At 27.6% G+C, this 21461-nt stretch overlaps 2 protein-coding genes across 2 annotated transcripts; one reads left to right on the top strand and one right to left on the bottom strand.

Annotated features, from left to right (window-relative positions):
* Positions 1-338: 338 nt before the first annotated feature.
* Positions 339-13983, bottom strand: LOC129614811 (putative uncharacterized protein DDB_G0271606). Its single transcript, XM_055529701.1, has 11 exons — positions 13609-13983; positions 10301-11993; positions 8739-9699; positions 8080-8667; positions 2422-2597; positions 2000-2368; positions 1799-1936; positions 1469-1718; positions 1132-1415; positions 870-1052; positions 339-807 (listed from the first exon to the last, which is right to left on the bottom strand). Exons 2-11 carry the CDS (start codon positions 11795-11797, stop codon positions 739-741), a joined length of 4515 nt encoding a protein of 1504 aa, XP_055385676.1. The 5' UTR covers positions 11798-11993; positions 13609-13983; the 3' UTR covers positions 339-738.
* Positions 13984-15760: 1777 nt separating this feature from the next.
* Positions 15761-21190, top strand: LOC129614778 (caprin homolog). The gene is made up of 6 exons (XM_055529642.1): positions 15761-15905; positions 16828-17010; positions 17059-17225; positions 17285-18609; positions 18663-19511; positions 19568-21190. The coding sequence occupies exons 1-6, from the start codon at positions 15798-15800 to the stop codon at positions 20305-20307; spliced, it is 3372 nt and encodes a 1123-aa protein (XP_055385617.1). The 5' UTR covers positions 15761-15797; the 3' UTR covers positions 20308-21190.
* Positions 21191-21461: the final 271 nt, after the last annotated feature.

Genomic DNA, 21461 nt, shown 5'->3' with positions numbered 1-21461 from the left:
TTAAACAAATTTTTTCTATGCAGCAACAATCAATTGAAACGAAGGAATTGAATTTAAAATTTCAAAATTTAAAACCACTTCAGTTATCACGTGTTGCAAATTCAAATTCCACGGGTTTCCTAAAGCTCACCAGCTTTCAATATCAGTAAAATTTTTCTAAAAGTTGATAAACACTCATTTGTTTATTAACATACCATTTATAATAGACTCATTAATTCTTTTTTGTTTGTGTTTATTTAGTATTTATATTTAAACTAAATAAGAGTTCAATTATATTACTTTGCACAAATCGATCCTATTAATATTACAATTATTTTTTTAATAATTTTTTTGTTTAATTTAATATATTTTATAATTTTGTTTCGATAATTATTAAGCAAACTTTAAATTATTCTCAAAATTATTTATTTTTTTCCATACTATGTAGTAAGAATTACGTTGTATTTTACCTTGTAAAATTATTATTTTTCTAATTTCATTTAGTAAGTAACTTTTTACTTGTGATTAACTTTATATTATACTCACATTTAAATTTAAACAGTTCAAATTTTGTTAATTGGAATTCAAAAAAAAAAAAAATGTAATAAAATTTTAAATTGAAAAACATAAAAATAAAATTTTTGATTTTCCTATCAGCAAATGTAATATGTGTAAACTAAAATTACAATTCGCACTTAAGTAAAAAATATTCTTAATATTAACAATTTATTAAAACGAAATTATTTTTAATTTTTTTGTTTAATTAAAACGTTTCTGTCGTTCCAAACTGTCTACTTCAGCCCATGAATTTCGTATATTGTAAAATAACTAAAATTTTGTAAAATAATTAAAAATTTGGAAGTGTAATTATAAAACAATTCACTACTTACTTTATCTAACCAATGATTGTCTGCCAGCAGATCATTTAAAATACCAGTTGACGGCTTTGTTGGATCCATCGTTTGCATTTCTGAAACTTTCTCTGAGCACATAACAAACAATTTATACTTGGCATGAGCAATTTTATGTAATAATGTCGCTCTGGCAGCACATATTCGACAAAAATATAAATCCTTGAGAGAATAAAAATGTTTATATTATTTATAAAATTCAAAAGGTGCTATAGCTGCATTTAGAAAAAATTGAACATACTTTTTCACTACACATTCTTGAATCAACTTGTACAGCTTCCAATGTACCGAAATCATATGGTTGGCCATATAGCACAAAGCGGTCCGATATACCAAATTGGTGGCAGCCAGCACAATCTCTCACATTCTTTATTTGATCGTCCACTTCCGTAAAGGTATTTGCATTAGGCCAAGTCTCTATTGAAGCGACAATACTTCTATTCCATGGTGTTATGGATATTAATTTCTTTTTAGAATTTTCTAATATTGCATCGATTAATTTTATACTTGAAAGAAAGTATTCATCTAAAAAAAAATTAAATGCATACTTTGTTTTTGTAAACAATTAAGTACTTTACCATTTTCTTTTAATATAACACCAAAAAAGCTAGGATCTAAAGCCTGCGATATCATTGTTTGAACGTATACTTCAAAGTTGTCCTTATGACACATGTAATCTTTCATTATTTTTTCAATATATTGTTCTGAATCATCTATGACCATTTCTGATCGCATAAATTCTACAATTTTTTGAGTACCATTTTGCATACGCACTTTCACTGGGGCCTTTACATAGAGTTTCTTAGACTCGCTATTTAAACCATTATACTATTACAAAAAGTTTAAAATGACAAAAAAAAAAAAACAAATTAACCAAAATTTAAAGATCTATATTTAAAATTACTTACTTTGCACATGTTCTTATAAAGCATTTTTCCGTTTTGGAAAAATGGTTCAAATTTTTGTAAAACAGATTTTGAATCAACTTGCCATATAGGTGGCCAATCTTGAAATAAATTCGATCGTAAAACCACAAAATCACCGATCTAAAAAGTTTGAAAAAAGTATAAGTATGTGAATATTTTTTTGACATGTAAAACAAAATTTACATTAAAATCACTGGAATGATTAGAAGACATTGCACTAATTGATGGGATTTCATGCAAATTTAGTTGTTGATGTTGTAATTGATTTTGATGTAACTGTAGTTGATGTTGTTGTTGATGGTGTTGCGAATTAATGAGCAAATTTTGCTGCTGTTGTTGTTGTGTTTCCATTAAATGTAGCTGAGGTTGCTGCTGTTCCTGAGATTGTATCATTATATGCGGATCATTATTTGAAGTTATGTCTGTCATAGACATATCACCATCATCTTGAATCATCTGTTGTGTTAAAACTCTTTGACGTGGAGATTTTGAAAAAACTTTTGCTCGTCTTGAAGTTTTTCTCTTATTACCACCTCTTTGGCCACCGTCACTCTATAAAAATTTGAAATTGATATAAACTTTACAACATTTTAAAATTAATTTACATCGGCATCATCTGGAGTCCATACAGGATCTGTATCAGAGTCTCCAAACTCTGGTAAGTCTTCTACTTCGTCGGACGGTCCCTGAATGATTTGCTGTATTTTACCCGACCCCCTTGTTTTTGCTTGACGTAGGGGAGCTTCTCTCATCGGTGGCAAATTTAATGGATCCAAATTAACTGTATATATACATAAAAACGTGCGAATTTTAATTAAAAATACATTATAAACTTAAGAAAAAAATAAATTTATCAAAAAATATTTTGTCCTTTACTTTTTCATTTTAAAACTTATGCTGAGATTCGGCATTTTTTTTTTTAAAGAAGTTTCTAAAACCATTTAGTAGAAGCATACAAGATAATTTTTATCTGTACAAAATCGAAGAATAGCGCAATCTAAAAATATTTTCAATGTGATGATGAACAAAGTTAGAAGGTGCTAAAGAAAACTGAAGTAAATTTTTGATTTTTCGGCCAATATAAAAATATTTCTATTTTCTATGTTAATTCGCTGTAAAGTAAAAACAAATCTAATATCCAATCAGTAGCAATTTGCAAATCTTGCTTACTTTTCAATTTTTTTAAGCTGATTAATTTCTATTTATTTTTTTTTACAAAAAAAAATTCAACCGTGTTTTTTTTAATGAAAGTTAATCCCACAACAAATAAAAAAAAAACTATAAAATAATAAAGAAAATATACTAAAATTATTTAAACTAAAATCTCCATACACAAAATGTTAGCAAATTTATAAGAAAATATTTAAAAAATAATATATATAAAATTAATACATATAATTTACAAATTAAAAATATTTTATTGATATTCCGTATCCCTCTTTTTTTGTATACGGATACATATTTTAAATAAAAATAAAAGCTATACTTGAATTAATCTATTCTTACATTTTAAGTTTATTATCAAAATTCTTGTATTATCAATTTTTGCATTGTGTATAGAGACTTATGAATTTTTATTAATATATTGAAAATTATTTAAAATAATTTTTCTGTTTTCTATAAAATCTACAAATTGCTACTGGGAAATATTTTAATTTTAAATAACAAAAAAAAAAGATTATTTTTTTCTCTAAATATTTTCATTTTTATTTTTCATTTTCATTTTGGAAAATAAAAATTTATTTCAAATTTTTGTTTTTTTTTATGTTTTTTTTTTTTTATTTTATTATCATATAATTTTTTAGTCCTAATGTTTGTGTGTAATTTAATAACTAATAATAAAAATATAAAGTAAATTTACACTTAGGTTACTATAATTTTTTATACATAACATATTGTATTTATTCCATATTACAGTTAAAATATATACTAATGTAAATATGCCTATTATATAATCTAGAACATAAGCATATTTTAATACGTGTGGAAAAAATCAATTCACAAATTGCAAGAATTTAAATATATTCATTAAATAGGTAATTTACCATAATATATACTTTAACTAAAAAATCGTACATAATTATATTTTCATAGGTATACTTTTTAAGAAACTCATAAGAGGAAATAAAAAAAAAAAGAGAATAAAATTATAAATTTAATAACAATTTAATTTTATTTATTCGTAATTTTAATTTCATTCATTAAAAATACATTTTAAATTTATATCGACTTGAATTTTAGTTCTTTTATTACATTTTCTTTCATTCTGTTATATTTTATTTATATTATTCCTATGCATATGAAATATTATTAGTTACGCACCACTTTTTTCATATTCTATTTATATTAATAAAACTGAGAGCTTCATATTTATTAATTTAAACTTATTTTGATTATCAAATACATAATGGGAACAAAACTAAAAATGAATATATTTAAAATATTAAATAATTAACTATTTAAAATAAATTTATTTATTATGGATTTCGCTATTTATAAAAAGCAAGCACTTTTAAAAAATATATTTTCTTTCTGATGTTTATTATACTTAATTCAATATTTTTAATTTCAAAATAAAGTAATCATTTTAAAAATATATTTACTTTGTAGTATATACACAATTTGACTCAAAATATATTTTGAATGTGCTTAAGTATGTGAAATTTTTAATTCGTATATTTTATTGTGTTAATTTAAAATTATAATTTCGATATTTTCTTTCTTTAGCACAAAAACTTTAAATTGATTTTTAAAAAAATATTTATTCTTAACTATAACTTGAAAAATTCTGTTTACAAAAAAAAAAAAAAAAAATAAGAAATAAAGTTAAATATTAATTTCATTTTATCTACATCTACCAGAGGATAAGTTGAAAGTTAAAAATTTGGAAATAAGCAAAACAAAATTAAAATCTTAAATGCGGTGTTGAATTGCCAAAAATATTGATCATCTTTTGGAAATTTTTAAAGCAATAAAAAATAAATTAACATATAAATATCCTTTATTTTTACAAAATATTAATTATTTTGCATAAAGTTTTGCTTCTTGTGTTAGATTAAACTTTTCGAACTCTCGATTGTTAAATTTTATAAAAGGTTTAATAAAGTGAAGATATAATTTTACAATTTAAGTCTTTTGTTTTAAGAAATTTATTAAATTAAAAAACAAAAGTTCTTTTATGCCTTAATGTTAAATAATATCAAATTTTTTTTTAAAAATTGATTGTATCAACAAAGTCTGTATGTTTTTTTTAACGCTACGTTTAGCAATTATCAATACCTTAAGGTATTCAACTGAACCAATTTTTTGTGTGTTTTACGATTTTCTGTAATTTTGTTTGATTTAATGTAGTGAAAATTGTTAATAATAAATACACACAAAATATTTAAAAGTTTTGAAATAAGATATGAGATTCACTTTAAATTTTAAATTTAATGAAGTAAAATAAATTACGAATATATTGAAATAAAATCAAATGGTATGTGTTCCAGTTGACCAATAATTTATCATACCATAAATTATTTTGTTAAAAAAAATTTTAAAAAAATTGCTAGAATTATTATGTGTTTTTCCGTTTTTTCCTTATTTTATTTATCTATTTTTTTTTTTTATTCATTAGCAAAACATGGGACTATTTCAGTTTTTGAATTTCTATAATTTGTTATTGTACCCTTGCTTTTAATATATTTTTACTTGAATTGAACATGAATTCACTTATGTTATTTTATGAATAACATTTATTTTAATTTTTCACTATTAATTTGTTATTCAAATATCTATTGTCACCATTGGAAAAATGCAAATAAATTAAAAATGTTTAAGCAAAAAAAAATAAATAGATATTAATTTACACAAATCTAAAACAGTTTTCGATTAAAAATATATATCTCTGTTGATTCTTTCTCTTTTTTCTGTTTTATATTAATTTCTAAAAATGTATTTTAACTTTTTGTATTTTGATTAAATTTTTATATTTACAATTTTTATTTCTTATTGCATTGAAATTTTTTTATGACTGAATGTTAGTAAAAATATAATAAAGGATATAATGAAAATTAAAAGTAAAAATTAAAAACATGTAAATACATTAATCTTAAAATATTTTTATTACTATTTTATTTATATAGATTTTTTCGTAATATCTACATTCTATATAGATTTTTTTCACATTTTAGGTCTGAATGTGGTAATTATGTTCATCCTATCTCAAATTTTCAATATATAAGTAATATTTATAATTATGTATATCTAAAATACTTTTACATTTTGTTTTCTTACAAGCTAAATTTATTATTATCATTTTATGCATATATATATTTATTAAATATACATGCGTACATAATTATTAAAATTACATTTCTTGTATTTTTAGTTGATAAGCTAAATTTTCTTTCATGTTTAATTTATAAATATATATATATATATATTTATTTTTTGTCCCAGTAGCAAATTGCTTTTTACAAGTATCCAAACATTCCTTGTTTAATAATTAAAGAATAAAATAAAAATAAATTGCAATTCAACTCAACAAAATAAATATTGCTATTGAGATTAAATTTCATTTCAATGTTCCACAGTATGCACTATGAAAGTATTCAGTAGAATTTTATATATGTAATTAAATTTCATAACATACAATAATAAAATTACTTGTTTTATTATTCTTCTAAATATTTTACTTAAAAAGCCCCAAATTAAAATAATAATCTATAATTATTTTCGGGAAGAATTAATATATCGATAATAAAAAAAAAATGTGAAATTGATTTCTCTATTTTCTCAATTACCTAAATTTCTGGGACTTTTATATATTTAAGAACAAAAAAGGGTGCTAAAATAAAAATTTTTGATAATAAAAATTTAAATGTGCTTGCTTGAATATCTGTTACTTTCAGGAAATCTGTTACAGGGCTCTCTTATATGTAATAAATCTATAGCAATAAAATGTTATTTATAAGCAAGCTTAAAGTCAAATTTCGAAAATCAAATTGAAAATTGGAAAAAAAATATAGAAACTAAAATTAAGAATACATAAATTATTAATAAATTAAAAAATGAGTAACGGTATAAATTAAAATATAAAATTTCAATAAATTTTTTAATACAAGAGAGCTTTTAATATAATTAAAACAACTACAGTTAATTCAATAAAAAAAGTAAGTTTTAAATTATATTCTAAAAAAAAAAAAATAAATCAACCAGATCATAGAAAATTGTTTTTGAATATATTTTCTAACATTAAGGACTATTGCAATAATAAATTTTATTAAAAAAAATAATAAGTTCAATTTTTCATTTTTTCATTAACGCAAGTTATGTTAATATTATAAAATTTGTGTAAGATTATGATTTTAATGCTAGTTATTTTTTTAAGTAAATATTATTTTAGAATTTATGAAAAATTAATATTTTTTATCTATTTTAATTGGCCTGGGTTATTGTAATTGAAACTTTTATAAAATGAAATAATTATCGTAAACAAATATGATGCAACATAACTTTTGGTTATCTTAAACAAATTATTACAAACTGAATTAATTTACAAGTTAATGTAATTTAAAAATGAGAATTCCCGTAAATATTAAATTTATTTAAGTTTTACGTATGTGCTTTTTAATCCACTAAATTTTAAAAATACCAATTCTCTTATAACAATTTACTCTTTCATAATACTTGATTTTCAAGTAAAATTTCGAACGTAATTTCTTAAACATGTATTTAATTAAATATTAATTATAATTAGCCACTGCTCAGCTTAAATCTCATATATATTTACAAAATCACCCTCCCCTGGTCTATATAAAATAATTTGTTGAATATTAAAATTCAATAAGAGTTTTAAGATTAAACAAAAATATACATATTAATTATAACAACCCTTAGTTTCAAATTAGAAAATTATATTTAAAAACAAATCTAATGTTAGAATCTAACTATGATTCCAAAAACTTAAATTTTTGTTTCTTTTAATAGCAAATATAAATGAGTGTATGGCGTTGATATTTTTTTTGTATTTTTCTTTTTTTTTGTTAATTTTTTTTTTGATTTTTTTTTTTTTGTTTGTCTTTGACTTTGTATTTATGTTATATATATATGCATATATATAAATGTTATATATATATATATACATAAATATAAATTAATTGTCCTTCTGCAAAATGTTACAATTTATTTTGAAAAAATTGATTATAAAACCTAAAAATAACTCAAATATCACCAATTCCGATATTGTTGCGGAAATAATTGATGATAAAAGAACGAACCTTCTTCTGGAGTTTGGGGGAACTGTGAATGTTGTCCAGTAGCTCCCATATTTTGTTGTTGTCCAAGAGTATTTCCAGCGGAGGTATTACCGCTAGCGCTGCCAACAGTACTCGTGCTATTGTGTCCAGCAGTAGTTTGTTGTTGTTGGATCGTATGATGATTATATTGAAATTGATTATTACCAAACGTTGAATTGCTAATATTATTTTGTTGTGGTGGTATTGTCGTTGATGTTGTGGAAGCAGCTGCTGCGGCGGCCATTTGCATTTGCATTTGAGGCCTTTTTTTAGGCACCGTTAATGGGCTAGTAGGAACTTGTTGTTGCGCCTGTGACTGTTGCGACTGATTTTCTTCATCTTCAGCTTTTCTTTTAACTGGACTATCACTATTATTTGTACCAACAGTTGACGTTACTTTATTTAGTTGATTACCAGCGCCAGCACAAGCTTGTGTTGCTGGTGTTATTGTTGGGTTTGTTGAATTAGTTGTAGTATTGGTTACTTTATTGACTGCATTACGCTGATATGATGTTGGTTGGCGTCTGTGACGAGTTGTAATCGGTGGAGGTGAATCTTCCCTTTCGCCCCCTAAAAAAAATTTGCCTTAATTTTAGCTCAAAAATATATATATATATAAAAAAAACAAAAGTTGAAATTACCTTGCAAAAATTTTAAATAACTTTCCATAAAACCAGCCCCGGGACCTGTTGGTTTTTTTATTGGAGGAAATGAAGAATTTGTTTGTGGAGTAGGCGGAGGAGTTGATTTTATTTCCTCAGGCTTTTTAAGAGTAATATTATTAACGACTGTAACTTTATTAATTGCGGCTGCACTTGGATTTTGCGTAGATGTACCATACGGTTTCAGCGCCGCACCGGGAGTAAGATGTTCCAATTCTTCCTCAATATTGGGGACAATAACTTTTTCTCTTTTTTCTTGCTCCACGATCTGATCCAGTGCTGATTGATTGGATTGAGGTTGCTGCGCTGTTGGTTGAGATGCCACTGAAGGAGTTGGTGTTTGAGACTGATGCTGTTGAGGTTGCGGTTGTTGTTGCGGTTGCGGTGGTTGCGTTTGTTGCTGGGGTTGTGTTTGTTGCTGTGATTGCGCCGGTTGTGTCTGCTGTTGTGGTTGCTGTGATTGTTGTTGTGGCTGTTGTTGCTGTTGAGGTTGTGGTTGTTGTTGTGTTTGTTGATGATACACATTTGACTGATTTATGTTAGAATAAGACAAAGGAATTTGCTGTTGTGGGAAGGCTGATGGATAATAAGGAAATTGTGTAGCTGGATTAGGTATATTTATATTTTGCTGTTGTTGTGGTTGCTGTTGCTGCTGCTGTTGTTGCTGTTGTTGTTGTTGCTGTTGTTGTTGTTGCTGTTGTTGTGTTTGCTGTTGATTTGACGATGCACTACCTTGTTGGACATTCCATCTATTATTTAAATCATAATACGTGTTTCCATTTGTTTGCTGCTGAGTTTGCGAAGGTTGTTGCGTTTGCTGCTGCAATTGATGTCGCTGATTTCCTACATATTCATCTTCGTAACTTTCCTCGCGTTTTGGATCTTTCTTTTTTCTCGGAGCCCTTTTTGCAGGCTGCTTTTTAGGTGGAGGCGACTCGATCTGAAAATAGATTTTAATATAAATGTCACAAATTTGGTTCAAAACCTGTTTGTTTTCCCTCTATAAAAAGAGAGTGCTATTATTATTCGCAAAATTTCAAATTCGAAAACTGTTGCAAAAGCTTTTAATTTCAAGCCGTAATAGTTACGCGCCTACATGATATTTTCAATTGACACATGATTTTTGTAGAAGTTAAATATTCTGGTGCAATATATTCCAATATTTTGTAATATAAATATATGTAAATATATGTATACTAATTTATACTTTTATATTTTAAGCTGACTGAACATTTACGGAATATACTGTATGTATAGGTAACAAGAGCTTCAAAGCAATAGTTTCTATGAATTCTTTATTCAAATTTGGATTAAGAATATTTACTAGTTTAAAATTTCTTCAATTTCATAAGAAAAGAAAAAAAATCCGAACATAAGGAAAATGTCTAGAAACCAGTGTATATTTATTTACATGGATTTCCCGAGCTTCTGAATTTTAGCCGAAATTTATTTTTGAAAGTTCTCTCTTTGTTATAATGGAATCCCAAGTGTTGTGTTAGATTAACTTAATACAATATAGTAAATCAAGGGAAAAAATTAACCTTTTGTTGATGTTGCAGTTGCGCTGTTAATGGATTTTGAGCTGTAACAACATACTTTTCTGTTACTTGTTGTTGTTGATTTTGCGTTTGTTGTTGTTGAGCGGTCGGTTGTTGTTGTTGTTGCTGTTGTTGTTGAAGATGTTCTTGTGTAGCTTTAGCGACAGCAGCTAAGTTATGTAAGGCCCCAATTTGTGGCTGTTGACCCCAATTATTTTGTTGTTGCTGTTGAAGAGCTCGTTGTATCACAGATGAGTAAGCAACAGCAGAATTGTTCATATTGCTAGCATTATTCGATTGATTTCCTTGAGTGTTAGGTGAGCCTAAAGATTGCATTGATGAACTTTCATAGTATGGACTCTGTTGCTGTTGCTGCTGCTGTTGTTGTTGTTGCTGCTGTTGTTGCTGCGGTTGTGGAGGACTTGGTTGCTTTCGTTGAGGTACAACGATTGTGTTAGTTTTCGAAGCTAAATTGGTTGGATTGCTGCCCTGGGTTGTATATACCAATTTTCCATCAACAATTGCATAAAACCCAAGCGTTGAACTGTCTTCCGATTGTTGTTCAGCATAAGCTTTAGTTTGAGCTTTAGTTTGAACTAATTGCAAAGCTTGTTGCTGTATTTGATGCTGTTGTGCTTGTTGTGTCTGTTGTTGAGACTGTGCCTGAGTTTGAGACTGTTGTTGATTACCACTTCTCGATTTATTATAAAGATTTTGCTTTTTTGCAACTGAAGTTCTAGCATCAATGGCGCATTGTTGCTGTTGTTGAGTTTGTTGTTGTTGTTGTTGCTGTTGAGTCGGTGTAAATGCTGACTTATTTGTATTAAAACTAGTATCATTATAATTTGTTGCTTGCCGATAATATTGATTTTCGGCAGAATTAGATGATTCGTCTGGTGATTCCGAACGATTATCTTGGGTGGAGTAACTGCCATAATTATCCTGGTAACTGTTTGTTTTGTTATTATGAGGCAAAATCCCAAAAGTGTTAACACTTTGACCTTGCCAAGATAATGTTGGTGTTGTTACAACACTGGTGGTTGGTGATGGTGTCGCAGCTGCCGGAGTTGTAGCACTCGAGCCTCCAGAGTTTCCAGAATAAAATGAACCCCCTCCTGATGATTGTTGACTATATGTTTGCTGCGTACGTTCAACAGGTTTTTCAACAGGAGTAATTTGAATTTGTCTATGAGTAGCATTTAAGGATGTTGAAGCATAGTGTGCTGGCTTTGGTATAGCAGCAGCTGTTGCGTGATGATATAATGTATTTAAAACGCTTGGGTCGTAAGCTGGTAATTGCGTTGGAGTAACAAAGCTAGCGCCAGTTGTATTAAAGCCCGACAATCCAGCGGAATGAGCGGCTTGTAAAACGAATGAACTAGGATTTTGGGTGGCAGCTGATATTGTTGCCAAATGCGAATGTTGTAAATCATTGGCTGTGGTTACAGTTGGAACTGCAATTCGGTTATATATATATGACCATGGTCCTTGTGGATCCATGGTGATATTAAATTTTTAATGTTATGGTTAAAAAATTCCCAACTTTTATTTTTTTATTTTGATAATATGATAGGTTCTTAAGAAGTGAATCTTGTACTCGAAAAAAATATAATGTTTTTTAAAACACCTTACTAATATTAAATATTCACTTATGCATTATAGAAACATTTTTTTTTTGTGTGTAATCCGGAAGTGTCTGAAACAAAGAAAATAAAAAAAATACGTTTATATAGAAATGCAAAATTATGTAGAAAAATTAAATTAATTTTTTTCTATTAAAAATATGTATAACGCATCAACTCCTGAAATATCTAGATTGAAAAAATATTACTTTGTATATGCATATTTTTATGAATATGTATTATTATCCTCATTTATGCATCTATACACATTTCGTACAAACTAGAAAAAAAAAAAAAGAACATCCTTTTTTTTTATTAACTTCGTATTATATTGTTATGCAGTTCAATATGCAGTAATACTTACTGCCACATATGTGTGTGTAGATATTTACGTAGATAGGTAGATAGGTACCTACTTAACTATCTACAATTGAAAATTTTCATATATATGCATTTAAATCAACTTACAACCAATTTATTTAACAATAACTTTTATAATTGATTTAAAGCATTATTGTTCGTGATTTAAAAACATACTTTTACTGAACGAATAATACGAGCGTTTTTATTTTTGAAACAAGTAGACATCTAAATGTTTATTTTAAAACAATAATATTTACACTTTAAAAATTGTACAAAATTTGATAAAATTAAAAATATATAGAACTTCTGTTAATTCTCACTTCTTTTACATTTAACACAAATTTACTGTATTCTGTAAAAAAATTGAAAATTTGCTCGCATAAATAGGACCTGCCTACCTACCAAAATATTATTTATGCTACATAATTAATTCTTTCCCTTAATTTTATATTTTTCTAGTAATTTAAAGTTTAATTTTTGAAATTAACAATACAATTTTTTCTCCGAAAATAAGTTAAATATGTATTAGATAAATTAAGTAGGTACGTAGGTACAATTTTTACTACAATTTCCTACGAATACTACCCTTATAAGAAAAAAATTTTATAAAGATGTAAGATCAAGGAAACTAAAAAAAGATGAAGAAAATTTAATTATAATAAAATAACCTTAGTTTAAAATAAATAAGATAAATTTTAATAAATATTATTTGTATAACCTTAAAATTTTCATCCAATCACTACACAAGTCAAATTTTAAAATAGATAGAATAACCCAATACCTAATTTCTCAAATTAATTGTGGGTAGGTTTACCTATGGAAATTGTTTGTAAACATAATGATCGAAAAATAAAATTTATTTTTGACTTAGAAGCAAAATTTAAGACTAATTTTTTAATATTTGTTTTCGAATTGATCTTTTTGATTTGCTAAGAAGAATATTAACTTATTTGTAAAAAACAAATTAATTGCAAAACTCACATCAAATGGTTTAACTAAAAATATAAGACTTTTAATTAATTTATTACTTTACTACTAAAACTGAAAAATCCTTTTTAGCACAAAAAATACCTATAACACCCCGCTTAATAATTTTGTAGTATATAGTACATATTCATAAAGCGAGCCATCTTTGGCGCGACGCCCCGCATATTCTCCCCAAAAAAAAAAAAAAACAAAAAAACACAAAAAAAAACACAAAAAAAAAAAACCAAAAATAAAAAAATACGAAAAGCAAAAAATAATTACATATATGTACCATCTCCATACATCTATACCCGTCGTTATTCCACCTCATATAATTAATCAAAAGTATATTAAATTTACCTTTTCTTATCCTTTTATTCTTTCCATTGATATAAATTATATAAATTTCCATAAAATTTTAACTATTTCCCGAATATCCTGAATATGTCTGCTTAGAACAAATACAGATATTCACTATTTTACACTTTTACACAATCAAATTTCATAAATCTTTTTTCCAAAAGGAACTGAAAACTATTCATCTAGTCTACTGCTGCATCCTCATGTTTCAAAATTTTTATATTTCCATTTCAAAATTCTTAGTTACAATTATTTTCAAATTTGCACAGTTTTCTATTTAATAAATTAATACTATTTTTTCAAAAATTTAACAGCACTAATTATAAGTTTTACAATTTTAAAAAATCTTACAAACAATAATTTCGTACTCGGTATTATCAAGATGGCGACATTTATGGAGAGAAGCTATGGAGAAATTTGCAAGTTCTAATATCAGGTGTGCCAACATAAAAATATTTTGGATACTACGATTCATAAGTCTACAATATTGATTGCACGCCTTCTTGTGTTACATTGAGGTAACTACGCTGTTATGTTTCTTATTCATCCAATTGAGAAAAAGTTGTATGTGAATAAAAAGTTAAAAAAAATTTAAAGAATAAAAGCAATATTTTAATATATGTTTATATGTAAGTTTTGCTTGCTTTTGTTCATTTTGTAACGTATTCAAAATACCCCTTCCTTTTCAAATATAACTCAAAATTATTCATAGAAAAAAAAATTTTGACATATTTTCCACTTAAATAATTATTTAAACAACGTCAAATACGTATGTATAACGTAATATGTAATTAGAATGTTTGAAAACATCATAAATCAAAACAAGATTATGTAAATTAAGTTTTAAAATTTGTCCTACTCGCCGTAATGAAAACGAAACCTAAGAAACTGTTATATGTATGTACAACAAAATTTAAAATTCGATCTGAGTCTGTAAATATAATTTGTGATTGAGGTTAACTGTTAGGTTTTTTAATGGCGACAGTTTTATGCGAAAATTTTGTACGGTAACTAGCTAACTTATTTTGGTTATAATTTTCATAGGAAACTTATGCAGCTTCATCAGATAAATGCTGTCTAAGATGTAGTCAGACATTTCATAGTTAGATTTTTATAGTAAATTATTTAATCTTTAGATTTTGCCGTATATGTTAACAGTGCCTAACACAAAGTTTAATTATAATATTGTAAATTGTTTAATTTCTCAGTAACCGACAGAAAAATTTTGTTCTTCTATAGACATGAAATTGGGGAACTTATTTCTTTAAAGAACTTGCACATTTAATAAATTTAAAATGCATAATTTATTGATATTAACTCGATTAACTTGATAACTCGACTTATTTTTTGAAAACATAAAGAATGTATATAATGTGAAAATTTGTACGATTTGTTACAAAATTAAATAAATTCTTATAACGAAATAAGGCTTGTTTTTTACTAAAACATTTTAGTTAAATTTCAAAACAGTTTCTTGAAAGGTATTTTTAACATAAAACTATGAACATATTAAAGATCTAAAGATGCACTTCAAAGTTCGAAACCTGCAATACGTTCGAAAATCATACGCTCCAACGTAGTTGAATTGAGCTGCACGAAATAAATATGAAAGTTTATAGCAGTTCTTCTATTAGCAATATGAAAGTTTATAGTTTAGCTTTTGACAAAACCTATAGAAAATTTTCTATAAGTTTTCTATAGAACCTATAGAAAACTTATAGAAAATTTAAAAACTGTCAAATCTTCAAGTACTGCTTTGCATCTTGATTGATTTATTTATTGCGGCGTATTTAAGAAACATTTAATGTACATCTTTCCGGATACTGTTTAAAGCTTAAAAACAAATATTGTCAATAATGGGCATGTTGAGTAATATATAGATAAGTGATTTCACATTTCATTTTATTATTTTCTTTTGAATTAAAATCAAATAACATTCTTAAATTTGAATTATATAGTTCAAAAACTTTAATTGCCTTAAAAAAATGGCTCTTTTTAATGTTTTTCATTGTGTCAATAAGAACATAAAGATAATGTAGTTGTTTCATTCCGGTCTAAATGTCAACAAAAATTAAAATTTGAAAAATGTCAAAAGAATAGAAAAAAAAGGAACAATGTGGAAAGAATTAGCAGTCACAAACAGATTTTTTTTCATTCCTTGTTTAGCTCTGCCCAAGTTAAGTTAAGAAATGCCAGAAAAAATATCAAATTTAACACAATCGATCGAAAATAACAATGCGCTGCGACAAGCATTAGTTGTGATCGAACATAAAATTCGTAATTTGGAAAAACGAAAGGTAAGAAGGAAATTTGAATGGATAATTAAAAATATTTTGTGTATTATAACCAAGAATAATTTTTAAATATACACATTAAAACTAAAATTATGTTTCGAAATTCTACTTTGTTCCACTTGGATTTCCATAAAATTGTTATTGAAGATTCGAATTAAATATCTAAATTTGCAAAGAAATTTTTATAACTAAGCTAAGAAGTTGAATCTACTTCATTGATTTTCCAAAAATATTTAACACAATTTGAAATTAAAAAAAAAAATAATTATGAGAACAACAAAGAGATGCTCGTATATAAATGTGTATGTATTTATTTGCAAGACGCCATATTTACATGTGCTTCATTAATTAGATTTCAAATTATAAGTTAAAAAATCGGAATTTTGATTTAGAAATATAAATTAATTTAATATGCAGATATTTTGAAAATTAGGTAAAAACACTAGCAATCAAATTTTATAATGTTTGCTCAAGGAGAATATAAAATATATGTAGGTGGACGCCAATGCGTCCCATATTGAAAAGCCAGATAGAGAACTGTATTATATGTAAACATACTAACAAAGAAAATTTCTTTTACATTGGACAGACTTAAATACTTTTATATATGTGAGAAAGGAAAAACTACTAATCAAATATAAAATAATAACCAACTTTAAGGGAAAAAAAAAATAAAAAGAAAGTAATGGCTTAAGTGTTTTATGTGGATTAAGTGAATCATTATTTTAATCATACATTGTCATATTTTTATATAAATAATAGGTGCCTATATATATACAGAACCATAAGTAAATTATGTGTATATATGTATATCAATAATATATTTTTAAAGGAATACCTACATATATCCACCCTTATTTAAATCTCAAGCACTAAACTGGTTTTTGATTATTTAAAATCAATCTGTTAATGTTATGATTTATAGACAAAGTTAGAATCCTATCGGACTATTCAAAGCAGTGGAAAAGAACTTAGCAGTGACCAAAAAGCAGCAGTCGCTAAGTATGACGAAGTGGCCCAATCTTTGGAGTTTGCTAGAGACTTATCTAAACAAATGCTCCAAATTGCAATTGCTTCAGAAAAAGAAGAAAAAAAGCGAGTTCGAAAAGTAAGATACACAATAAAAAAAATAAAACATCTAACATTTACATTTTAGGAAGCAATCCTTCGTGCTCAAGCTGAAACAGCTAAAATTCGAGAAGTATTAACAATTCAAAATATATTGGTAGCATTTAGTGATGAGAATATTCGAAATGACTTTTTGAATGGTGTTAATGGTGCTGTAAAACTTGAACAAAGTGATTTGAATGTAATGGAGAAATTGTAAGCACACTTTTCTAATTTAAAATAATTTGGTTTAAGATCTTTTAACTTTATAATAGTTGCCTCGATATTCAAATTAAGCGCCAGGAGTCACCAAGCGACCAACCATTTTTGGTTTCTGCTCAAAAAGCTGCTGAACATTTCTCTCTTACAATTGATGGTCGACCGAAACAGTATGGAGACACAACGTATGAAAACGTGAAAGGAATATTTCAAAAAATTCAGGATAGTGGATATTTGGATCGTGCAGGTAATGACGAGGTAATTTTTGAAGAAGAGGAGACTAGTGAAGAGCAAGTGGAGGAAAATACTACAAATGAAAATGAGCAAAATGATCCCGAGTCGATAACAGAAAGAATACCAGATGTTGAATCGACACAAAAAGTTGATCCCACACCGCCTTGCACTAGTGCTTTAGAAGAGCCAGTGCCAGTAAAAACGCCAATTTCACAAATAATTCCAGTTCAAATTGATCAACAACCAAATAATATGCCTAAATTCACAAGCGAAGCGCCTTCGGCTGCAGCAGTTCCTGCACCAGCATTTCCACCAGCTCCACAAACACCTGTTTCTCAGGTTGTTGCGCCTGGGGGTTTGCCAACGCAACTGCAGCAACCACAAATAGCATTACAGCAAATTCAGCGGCAACAAGGACCGCATCAGATTCCTTTGCAGCATCCACCACAAGCAGTTCAACAAATTCCAGCTCCAACTGCTCCTGCACAAATACAGGGCGTGCCAGCGCCTGGACATTTTCCTCCAACCACGGTACGTGCTGTTGAACAAGCATACTTTAAACAACATCAGTATATTCAACAAATGCGGCCACTAGCTGAAGTAATAGGGGGTGGAAATTTCTTTTTCCTTCAAGATAGTGAACTAGACTCTCCAGATATGATTGGATTGCCAGCTCCACCACATGGCTTCCCGGCTGGGCAATCTCAACATCCCCAGCAACAACCACAAAATCAACAACAAACTTTAACAGAAAATCAACAGGCAAACGTAGTAAATCTTCCGGCAGCAAGTCCGACACAGACACAGCCGTTGCCTGGTTTAAGTGCTATTCAACAACAGCAAAATGGGATTACCCAAGTTTCAAACGTTCAGCAAAACTCGCAGCAGCAGCAGACCCAGCAGCAGCAATCGCAGACTCAACCGCAGCAAACACAGCAACAGCCACAAATAAACAAACAATCCGTCAATTCAGTCCCAGCACCTCAAGCTAATATAAGTGGACAACCTGTGCCGAACAATTTATCTGAGCAACCAACGACAGCAATTCCAACACAAACTTTTACAAATCAATCATTCCCTCCCATCGTTCCACCTCCTCAGGTACAGTCAATCTTTCCAGCAGCTTCTAATTCCCATTCTTCGCCAGGTAAATATTAATGTTTTTTGTAAACATCAAAATTTTATTTGTATAAGTTTCAGGTATTCATCAGCAAACACCTGTAGTAAATATAAATCCTAATGTGAATAATGAAAAATCGCAACAACCATCTGCAGTTGTGCCCAACACTCCTCTTCAACAAATCCAAACCAATCAATCTCAAGCACCACAAATAACACAAGTTTTTAATCAGAATCATTCAACAATGCCTAGTATAACACCTCATCAATTGATAGCTCATCATCAACAACAACAACAACAGCAGCAACAGCAAACATTAAGTGCACAATCTCAACAAAGTGTGGCTGGAACCACAAGCAACTTAACTCTCGCTGAGCAACAAGTTGCTGCTTTAGCAACATTACAGCAACAACATCATAACCCACATCCTCAGTTACAACAATCTACAACTAATCAAAATAATTTGTCAGGATTACCCACTGGTTTCGTAAATGCCAAATTTCCATCCAACATTGTCTCAGCATCTCAAGCAGTTTCAGCACAACAGCAACAGCAACAACCATCCCAGATTCCACCTCATCATAGCTTAAACAATCAAAATAATAACATTAATAGCGGTGCAACAGGTACTTTATCTCAACAATCATCACAAGATAAATATGATCAAGCTGTTCGCATTCTTGAACATAAAACCCAAAAAATGGAAATCAAAGAAAGAACGAATCAAGTACAAGTTAAAGATATTATAGCAACAGCAAGTGTGAATGATTGGGAAACTGATGCTACCAAATTACAGATGCAACAACAAACATCGCAACAAGTTCATAAACCTCCTTCTCATTACAGCACATCTCATAACACATCACATTTTCATGCAGCACAGCATCATAACACTAATAACAACACTAATAACAGTGCTAATGATCGAGGTATAAGAAATGAATTTGTAAATATTAATTTCTTATGTAAATTATTTTATTTTTAGGTGGTTCAAATATTAATGATTCAAATCAATGGAGCAATGACATGCACACAAATTCCCAGCATAGCGGTCAAAATTCATCAAATAATGCAACAAGTGGTTTAAATAATAAAAATAACGACTGGGTTAGCACATTTGATTCGCAAGAGTCTAACCATTGGAATAGTAGTGAAGCATCAACCAATTACAGAGGACGGCAATCATTTAATCGAAATGATCGAACAAATGGTGGTGGTCCCGGAAATAGTAGCATTCGTAATGATCGAAACGATAATAGTCGTAGCGGCAATACGGGGGGATATCGTGGCCGATCAAGTTATTCAACTTCTCAAAATAGTAACGGAAATTCCAGTGGACCAGGAGGTGGAAATGGTGGAGGAATAGCTGGTGGAAATCGAAACTCTGTTTATTTCCGTAATAATGATAATTACTATCAGAATGGAAATAATAACGGTTACAACGGAGGGAATAAAGATAATGGAGGAAACCGTTATGGAGGTGGTGGTAATAATGCGGGGGAAAGCTATAGAGGAAGGCCAACTGCTGGTGGAGGAAATGCTGGTGGAGGACCTCGTTCTGGCGGTAATGGTCCACCACCAAGGCAACAACGCGGTAGTCTTGGAAGTGCTGGAGGAGGGAGTGGTGGAATGGGACCGCGTGGTCAAGCTGGAGGACCACGTACTTCTGCTGGAGCCTATAGTAGTCGGCCACCACGGCAACAGGACGTTAATGTCGTAAATTAAAATTTCAATATTAAAAAATATAAAAAGACTTAATACCATCTATAATAAACAAGGAATAAATATTTAAATCAATTAAAAGGATAAATACGAAAAAATCATAAAATCTATGTATCAAAATGAATATATACGAAACTAAAACGGAAAATATGGGCAGAGTATAATTTATAAATGTATTATTAATTAAATTAAAAAAAAAATTAAGAAAAAATAATTGATTACAAATAAATTTAAACCTATGTGTTGAAATATTAATATCAAATAATTATTTAAATTATAACAAGTAATGTAATAATATTAATAAATAATCATAAAAAAATAGAATTTTAATAATTGAGTAATAAAATATTAATATTCCTTTGAAATAGAAAGAAACAAAAAACGATAGATAATTAAAAATTCAATTTACTACTACTTAAAATTAGTACACAAAAATTAAATACTAAATAATAAAAAAAAAAGAAAAAAATGTGAAATAATAGAGATTAATTATATCTTTCAAATAAAAGGAAACAAAAAAAAATTATTACAAGTAAATAAGGAAATAAAAGAATGTTATATCTATATATATATTGCGTAATTTATATAATGGTAATAAATATTGCGCAACGTATATATGTATATATCTCAAAATAAATATTATATAATTTTGAATTTTATCTGCATTACTGTAAAGGAAAAATGGATTTAATAAAAATCGGAATGTGGAAGAATGTTCACAGTTCCAATTTTTATCTACCTTTTTCTTCTCTAATTTTTTCTCTTTTATAGAAAAAAAATATATATAAAAATAAATTCAAAAAAATATTAAAATTTTTTTTTTCCCTTAATTTTTCTTTTTAATTATTTTTATGGCTTCAATTAAAGAACGAATATTAATTATATTACATTTATTAAAATTTAATAAAAACAAATTTTATAAATTTAATTTTAAATAAAACAAAACAATGTATATGTATATATTCATACATATATGGGAATTATATAAACTTTTTTATTAAACGTTACAATAAAATAAAATATATAATCGCCCATTTTGAATATTTACTATGGGCATAGTTGGAAAGTAGAAGACAATTATGTGAAATACGAGCAACTCAGATTTGGAAACGGTAGAGGGTAAACGATTGAGTATTCTGGATCTATTGAGGGTAAAA

This window comes from Condylostylus longicornis, unplaced genomic scaffold, assembly GCF_029603195.1.
Source record: "Condylostylus longicornis isolate FDR11 unplaced genomic scaffold, ASM2960319v2 ptg000119l, whole genome shotgun sequence".
Taxonomy (NCBI): domain Eukaryota; kingdom Metazoa; phylum Arthropoda; class Insecta; order Diptera; family Dolichopodidae; genus Condylostylus; species Condylostylus longicornis.
The sequence above is the reverse complement of the archived record's forward strand: the minus strand, read 5'-3'. Positions and strand labels throughout refer to the sequence as shown.